Here is an 8,938-nt window from a genome sequence, read left to right as displayed (position 1 = left end):
AAAAATGGATACATTTTAATAAGCACTGCCTAGTGTTCATTATGTTCCAGAATGAGGAAACAAGTGACAAGATTGAGCCATTTGCCTTTTATGATTAGTCACAGATTATTCTATTTCTCGTGTGTGATGATTTACCCTCTTTTGTTTCGATATATACATTTTCTTTTCCTCTGTATGCAATTATAAGCGGCAGTAAGATTTAAAAAGTAGTGTTCTGAAAGGACTGTGGTATGTGGCCCAACTTACTGGAGATGTGGTGTTTGCTTGTTCAGGTTCTGCATTTTAAACTCGAATGGCTAGAAACTCTTCTGCTGTTCCCCAGTTGGACGTACATCCCCCAAAAGAGCCCGAACAGAACTGGATACTTGGAGATCCTAGCAGATCCAGTCCAAGTGATGCCGGGGCCAGAGAAGAGGATCAATATCCCCCCTGTCCTTGATTCGGGGCAAGCTGCATTGCTCCTCAGTGCCAGGTAAAGGGGTCAGATCAAGATGGGTAGCTGTGTAAGCCTGTCTGTACCAGTCAAAAAGAGCTTGAGTCGAGCAGCACCTTAAAGACTAACAGAATATGTGGCGGGGTATGAGCTGAAAGAGTGAGCCGTGACTCACGATAGCTCCTACCCTGCCACAAATTTTGTTAATCTTTAAGGTGCTCCTGGACTCTTGCTCTTTTCTACAGGTAAAGGATTGTTTTAAATAAATAGAGGCCAGCTGCTTCATCGGTTGGCTGTCTTCTGTTCAAGGAGGAAAAGAATAGATGATGTCATCTGAGAGTGTTAATGTACAAACTTTGTGATGGAGTATTGGTGGATATGAAGCAATTGACTATTTGATGAGATTGTAAAATGTTTGTTTCGAGAAGTGTAGGAGCACAGCATAACAGCACAAAGTGTGAGCAAACAGGGTGTCTCTGGTTCACCCTCCCCCCCAAACTGGCAGCCCCAGCCTTTCCTCTGCATCGTGGAGAAGACAATACAGAAAGAGTTATAGATAGGGATGGGCATGAACCAGCTGATGAACTAAAGTTGATCACAAAGTTTGGCCAGTTCGTGGTTCAGGAAGCGGTGTTCGTGAACTGAAGAACTGCCATGGACTTCCACGAATTTTGATGCAGTTCATGGCGGTTTGTGAAGAGCGGCCCCTGCTTTTTGCTGACGCAGCAGAGAACAAACCGCGCCCGGGGGGGGGGGGGCAGAAAGCAGGGTAAACTTTAAATGGCTCACGAACCAATACAAACAGGTTTGGTTTGCAAACCGACATATTGGTTCGTGGTTTGGTTTGTGGTTCAGCCACAAAAAATGAACGAGCCGCAAAAATGTGCTTTGTGCCCATCCTTAGTTATTAAGTGTTTGTTGGCACCAGTCATGTGAGAGATCCAAGACTGGATCTCCTGATCTTTTACGCAAATGAAATGCAGCTGTAGGAGCTGAAAAACTGGCTGCAGCAGTACGGAGGGAAAGGTTTTGTTTTTGCCATCAGGTGCCTCCTGCCCCCCATGCCATTTTCTAGATTGTTTCCCTTGCCTAGCTGGGGTTTGCCCTGTAAGGTACTTCTTACCTTTTCCCTCCCACAGGGCAAACAGCTACAGGGCGCGGTGCATTTTGATCAGAAAAATGAGTTGGTGCTGCAAGCACTGTGTGGTGGTGAAAAGTACTGTCAAGTTACAGCCAACTTATGGCAGCCCGGTAGGGTTTTCAAGGCAAGAGACGAGCAGAGGCGGTTTGCTATTGCCTGCCTCTGCGTCAGAACCCTGGACTTCCTTGGTGGTCGATCCTGCTTAGCTTCCAAGCTCTGCAGAGACTGAGCTAGCCTGGGCCGTCCAGTTTAGGGAGCAAGCAAATTTGCATCCCTCTAAATCTACCTCTAGTTTTGAAAAGTAGCTTTGAAACTTTAATAAGTATGATGTAATAATGGTTAATCCAAAATATAGTGACAGTTTGCCTGTGTACCATCTCCCCCTCCTGTCAATTGTGTCTTTTCAGCGAAGCCTTCAACTTAATCTGTTAGCCCACAAAATCTACTGGACCTAAGCCCAAGTATCATATTTTCTTGAAAGGAAAGTGACCATGAATTTAGTAAGATGACCCCCAATGCTGTACACACACACACACACAAAACTAACCGAATTGTACTTTTATGCAAATGTAAGACACCCACCGTGTTTTTGAATGGCATAGCTAGAAAAAACCCTAGTCTTCCATTTGAGTAAATACATTACGAGTAAAAGAACAGAGTACATATTTTCCCCATGTTCATCCTTGCTTCCCTCCCCTCCCTCTATTGCCTTCTCTCTTGTTGAATTTTAGATTGTAAATTCCTTGGGGCAGGGATGCAAATTACTCCTAGTACTACAGAGAATGTGTTTCTAGGACTGTGTCTTTTGCTTAGTGCCTACAGGAACAAAATACACAGTTTGTATTTTTCTGCGTTTCCCCGAATTACATCTAAATCCTCTGAAAATTCATCGGGAAACCTTAGGGTAAGAGTAAAGGTTTCCCTTGCATGAAAGCCAGTCAAATCCAACTCTAGGGTTGCAGTGCTCATCTCTGTTTCCAAGCCGAAGAGCCAGCGCTGTCTGAAGACATTTCCATGGTCATGTGGCCAGCATGACTAAACACCGAGGCGCACGGAATGCTGTTACCTTCCCACTGAAGCGGTACCGATTTATCTACTTGCAAAAGCTCCAGAGAGATTTTCTTACTTATACATTGTGTGTGTTTGGTTTGATTGCATACATAGCTCTGTTTACTTAAGATTTCTCTGTATGAAGGAGTTGGACAAATTTAAAAGGGGAGGGGAAGATTAACAAACAATTGCTAAATGGAACCACCAGGTTCAGAGGCAGTGTATCTTCCTGGACACATGTATACCTGGCCACTCTTAAAAAGCAGGATGCTAAGACTAGATGGGCCTTTGTATGATCCATTCTTTAGTTTGATCCATTCCTCTGATGTTCTTGGTTGAAGGCATGTGACGTGGCAGTCTTGCTGAAGTTAAGCAGATATGTGGGTCTGGGCCGTGTTTGAATGGGAGACCCCCAGGAGTCCCACGTAGAGGACCTTGAGATCTGTAACAGAAGAAAGGCTAGATATAAAAGTAATAAATCATTTCTTTCTAAAGGGCTGAGTGTAAGAAGGTGGCAGAGCTGAACGTGGCGGGGGAGCTCTCCAGGCTCAGCACAGTCCTTTGCATCCATCAGAAAGTCTTCTTCTTCCTCTTCTTGAAGAGCTTCAGGTCCGACGCTTGCATCCCAGTCCTGGTGCAGGTGAGTTGGTTGGGTGCAATGTTCCCTCTAAACTGTGGAGTCTCGTGAGCGAAAATCCTACTTGGTGAGCTGCTGGCATTAAAGTTGTGAGCGAGTGGTTTGGCTGCTGCATAAATTAGTTTGCTGTGGAGCCCTCCGTCCTGAGCGAAGACAAATACGTGTGAGCCGGAGGCTAAAAAATGGTGAGCTGGCTCACACTAACTCAGCTTAGAGGGAACACTGGTTGGGTGTCCAGCTGGATCTGCGCAGCAGCTCGGGAAAGCTCATTTCACAAGTCAGAGTCCTGCCTCCTTTCCATGCTGTCAGATTATTTCTCTTTCACACAGTGCACTTGTATTGTCACAGAATGCACCACGCACAAGGTCAGCTAGCCCCCCCGAGCAAAGTGACTAGTTGGTTGTTTCACGGGTGGTGGGTGGCCCCCCCGGCTCACCTGCTTCCTTTCCATGTTGTCAGATTATTTCTCTTTCACACAGTGCACTTGTATTGTCACAGAATGTACCACGCACAAGGTCAACTAGCCCCGAGCAAAGCGACTAGTTGGTTGTCTCACGGGTGGTGGGTGCCCCCCCCGGCTCATCCACTTCAGCTGCATGAACTTGGTGCTGGGTGGGGGCAACAGTGGGAAGGCTTCTGGAGTTCAGACTCCGCTGTTGGGCCTCCTGGTGGCACCTGGGTTTTGGCCACTGTGTGACACAGAGTGTTGGACTGGGATGGGCCATTAGCTCGATCCAACATGGTTTCTCTTATGTTCTTAAGAGCAGAGGTCCATGAGTGGCTATTAGCCACAAGGTACAGATGGAACTGTCTGAGGCCGTGATGCTCTGTACTCTTGGTGCTTGGGGGGAAACAGTGGGAGGGTATCTGGAGTTGGACCTCCTGAAGGCGCCTGGGTTTTGGCTACCATGTGACACTGAGTGTTGGACTGGATGGGCCAGTGGCCTGATCCGACATGGCTTCTCTTATGTTTTTGTGTTCTCATTGCACTAGGTGCTTTGAGTTCTGTTTTATTTATGCATTTAAAGCATTTATTAGCCACCTTTCTTTCTACAGAGTGCAATGTGGCTTCCAACATAGATAAATAAATTAAAAACATAAAAACCAAAAATTTCAAAATTGCAACTCAAGACTGCTAGTAAACGTTAACCAAATGTAGTCCTAAATACAACTGTCTTCGACTGCGTCCGTCCTAAAGATGGAAAGTGAGGGGGGCCAGGCCCACCTCCCTGGCGTGGTTTTAGGAACGGCAGGCTAAAAATATTAGAAATGAATAAAAATGGAAACGTCTTGCCTTGTGATTATTCAAGGGCTTTTAAGACTAAAGGGCTATCGGATATTCCTTTCCCTAGATTTAACAGCCATTAGTTACTCATCCATAATTACTCACCCAAAAAAAAGAAGTGAAAATGAAAGTCAGTTCCCTCTTGACACTATAAAGAGAAAAATTGCCACATCTCTCACACAGTTCGCCAATCTTCTTGGAAGCAGATAGCACACTGTCTGCTTCTAGGAAAATGTCATTAGCTGTTTCATCCAAGGAGTAACATATTTGTTTTGTGCGGTATTGTTTTGGGGACATACTAAAACAATATATTCCACACAATAAGGACATTTGCTTCGGCAGCGCATAGACAAACCCGGACATGGCAGCTCTGGTCGCTAGGTTCTTGGCTGAAGCGGTTAAAGATAGATACAAGCTTTCTGTATGCTCAGCCGTATTTTGCTGTCTTTGTAATGCCTTCTTGCTCATATTTTATCACACTTTGTATTTTATTGATATGCCATCAAAGCTATTTGATTTGATTTAGACTAAAGTTGGAATGATACTGAGAAGATGAGCCTGGCCCCTGCACAAGGATGACATGTTTTTTATGTTGCACCTATTTAAATGCAACCCGTTTTTGTAAAGGCATCTTGAATAGGGGAAAAGGGGAGATTCTGATGACTTTAATCGATAATTAAATTGTAGTTTTCAAGGTGTGTGCTGGACATTAGACTTGCGTGGGATGAGTTCCTGGCGAGGAATACGTCCCTCGTATGTGGAAGCCCAGATGGGTTCAAGGGATTATTAGGAATTATTAGGGATTGTTAGGAAAGGGATTGAGAATAAAACAGCCAATATTATAATGCTGCTGTATAGATCTATGGTGCAACCTCATTTGGAATACTGTGTAGAGTTCTGGTTACCATATCTCCAAAAGGGACAATGCAGAGCTGGGGAAAGTACAGAAGGGGGTGACCAAGACAATTAGGGGGTTGGAGCACCTTCCCTGTGAGGAAAGGCTGAAGAGCCTGGGACTTTTTCAATTGAGAAAAGAGACGACTAAGCGGGGGGGGGGCAGGTTTATAAAACAGTGCATGGGGTGGGGAGTGAGTTGACAATGAGACATTTTTCTCCTCCCAAATTACTAGAACCCGAGGGCCTTCAAGGAAGCTGATGGGCAGTAGATTCAGGACAGACAAAAGGAAACACTTCTTTACACAGAGGGTGATTAGAATGTAGGATTCACTGCCAGAGGATAAAGTGATGGAGACAGGAATGAAGAGTTTTAAAAGAGGATTAGATAGATTGGTGGAGGATAAACCTATCAGTGCCTACTAGCCATGGTGACTGAGGGGAACCTTCACATTTAGAAGCACTGGATCCCAGAGCCACAAGGCAGCATCAGGGGAAGGCATTGGCTGTTGTTGGCCGTCCAGAGGAAGTGGTTGGCCACTCTGTGTATGACAGGATGCTGGACTAGATGGACCACAGGTCTGATCCAGCAGGGCTCGTCTTAGGTTCTTAAGGGGGACATGGACCCTAATTTCTATTATTTCTTAGTCTATTGTTTCCAGTGGATTGGCATGGGCGGAAGCTGCACCCTGTTTTCTGGTTCGGTTCCCAAGTTAAATTGAGATTTTAAACTCTAATAGTGAAACAGGCCTTTTGAGTCTTGTTATATCCTTATCCTTGTTATATCCTTATAAGTCCAGCTGGGATAGGACGGTGGAGAGGTGGAGAGTAAGTTGTTACACCTGTTAAGGTTGTGTATAACCTTGATCCCTCACATTTTGTGGTTAGCTTCGCCTGCCATGGCAGCCATTTTGTGGTTGGCCCTGTATCCTGTGCAGCCATTTTGTGATTTTGCCCACTGTCCTTTGTCAAATTTCCAAAGGTCGCACAGGGACAAAAAGGCTGGGGACCCCTGCTGTTGGGAATGTTAGGCCGAGGGAGTGCTCAGAGGTACCCAGAGATGAATGGGTCTTTGAACCTGTGGCTCTCCCATCCAAACTCAACATGGGCCTTGAGGCATGGGTGGAAACTAGACGTCATCTTATGGTTACTGTCCATCTCTTTCTCTCAGAGACCTTTCTTCATTCATGTCTATTCAACCCCCCACTCTGTCATGGAAGCTCACTGGACCAGTTACACACAGACAGCCTAAATTACCTCACAGGATTGTTGTGAGGATGAAATAGAGGAAAGGACAACATTATAAGCCACTTTGGGTTCCTGGGGGAAGGAAAGTGTGGTATAAATGAAGTGAATAAATAAACAGACATACATAACATACAAGGAGTCCTTCTGGATTAAATCAGTGGTCAGTTTTACCACACTATTGCCTAATATCTTAAAGCATAATCCAGATTTATTGCCTTATTTGTTGTATGCATTGTACTGGGTTTTATTACATTTTTAAAAATCTGTAATACTGGAGATGATAAATAAAGTCAATACCTGAATAAAAAGATGACATGTCAGTGTGGTGTAGGAGTTAGGCTAGGAATGGGGAGATTTCTCTGTATACCTAACGTACACGAGTCTGAGCTTCTTGGAAGAAGTACAGAATGCACATCTAATAAATGCGTTTTGGTTTTTCGTCTCCACAAGTCTCCCCACTTGGCTTGGCATTGTGTTCTACAGCTGGAGCAAGGGTATGTGGTGACTGCTCTGAAAATGTCTTCCCTCAAAGCTTCGGGATTGAGAGTGTTTGTCACCAGCTCTTCCTCGCATCTTTTACCATACCATGCGGAGCATGTGACCGAGGAATTTATGGACAGTTCTTCAGAGGGAAGTGCAGTTTTGTCTGCTTCCCCAGTCACCTGCACGCCACTCAGCAGTTCCTTGGAGCTGGGAGAGGAAGTCAAGATGCTGGTTCCGGAAGTCCAAGGTGATCTTTTATGCGGTAAGTATATGGAAAGAGGGCTGTCCTGAACTTAGTCCCTGCACTGTGAGATTCCAGAGGCTTTGAGAAGAGTTTTTGGATGTCCCTAAAGCAGCTCTGCCTATTTAAATGTCATTTTAAAAAAACCTTTATAACAATTAATTTCACATTCTGTTAAGAACATAAGAAGGGCTCTGCTGGATCATACTAGTGGTCTATCTGGCCCAGCATCTTTTTTCACTCTATGGCCAGCCAGTTCCTTTGGAGGACCAACAAACAAGGCATAGAGGCTGAGGCCTTCCCCTCATGTTGCCTTCTGGCTCTGAGATTCAGAGGATTAGTGCCTCTGAATGTGGATGTTCCCCTCAGTCAGTTAGGTGTAGTGGTTAAGTGCACGGACTCTAATCTGGGAGAACCAGGTTTGATTCCCCACTCCTCTACTCGCAGCTGTTGGATGACCTTAGGCAAGCCATAGTTCTGTCAGAGCTGTTCTTGAAAGGACAGTTCTCGAAAGAGCTCTCTCAGCCCCACCTACGCCGGGCCCCCCCCCCCCAACCCACAATAAAAACCAAGAAACCATCAACAAAACTAAGAACATTATTTTATCTCCTCTAATCCTCCTACTCCTCCATGGCACAGACAGACATAAAGCACTCATTTCCATGATCAAAAACCCAGAAAAGGAAATCAAGACTCAATGAATATACATGGAATATAGGCAGTCTCCTTTTCTGAACTGCTGCTATTAGTTTCAGTTTCTTTGATCGCTTTCTAGTCCTTTCTAGTCGTCTTTTGAGGCCTAGCAGAGGACAGAAACAGATCCACCAGCCATACCAACAAGATGAAACCCACAAACAAAAAGGAACCAGAAACCTTTTTTCTGTCTCTTGTGACAACTGCAATTAGCCCCCTAGAGAAAAAAATTGCATATTTTCCATTGTAAAAGAAAATATTCCATAATCCACTTTTTTTCAGTTTTTCCAGAAAAAAGAAACAGCTTTGGGAAAAAGCCCGTCCCCCACATTTTCCCGTTTTCCCCAGACCTTCCCATCTGTAGCTCTGAGATTCTTCTTAACAGTCAAACTCGTATTCCTTCCCAAACATTGTCTTCTTCCATTCATTCTCCAGGGCACTATCACCCAAGTCCTGAATACTCAAGCCAGCCTCTACGAACTGGACAACAAGTTTACCCTTTGTCTTGCTTATCAGCAGCAGTTGAATTCTGGCCGCGGGCTCCGACCGGGCGCGTGTGTGGAGGTGAGGAGGTGGGTAGAAGGCGTTGAGTGGTGTGGGGGTACATGTTGTGTGGAAAGGAACCTGTGTTTATGGAGATGGTGGAAGTATTGTTGCATCCCCCCCCACCCGAACACAGCACAGCTAAGGAAGAGGCTGCAACTGATCTTTGCACAGGGCCATTAGTTTTGGGGGGTGGTATTTAAGAATCTAGGAGCCATGGTGGCTCAGAGGTTAAGACGCTGAGCTGCAGACCGGAAGGTCTGTAGTTTGGCAGTTCGAGACCCGAGTGC

The 8,938-nt window shown here is 45.2% G+C and overlaps 1 protein-coding gene across 1 annotated transcript in view; it reads left to right on the top strand.

Moving 5' to 3' along the window:
* LOC107121594 (CST complex subunit CTC1-like) overlaps positions 1–8,695 on the top strand; it is a 16,713-nt gene extending 8,018 nt beyond the window's left edge. Inside the window, exons 3-6 of the mRNA XM_015424531.1 lie at positions 273–472; positions 3,120–3,264; positions 7,139–7,433; positions 8,622–8,695. Of these exons, the coding sequence (XP_015280017.1) occupies positions 273–472; positions 3,120–3,264; positions 7,139–7,433; positions 8,622–8,695 (714 nt within the window). The remainder of the gene's footprint in view (positions 1–272; positions 473–3,119; positions 3,265–7,138; positions 7,434–8,621) is intronic.
* The last annotated feature ends 243 nt before the right edge of the window (positions 8,696–8,938 follow it).

The sequence above is a fragment of the Gekko japonicus genome, unplaced genomic scaffold (genome assembly GCF_001447785.1).
Source record: "Gekko japonicus isolate JY-2015 unplaced genomic scaffold, Gekko_japonicus_V1.1 scaffold274, whole genome shotgun sequence".
Taxonomy (NCBI): domain Eukaryota; kingdom Metazoa; phylum Chordata; class Lepidosauria; order Squamata; family Gekkonidae; genus Gekko; species Gekko japonicus.
This window is presented reverse-complemented; position numbering and strand designations above follow the sequence as displayed.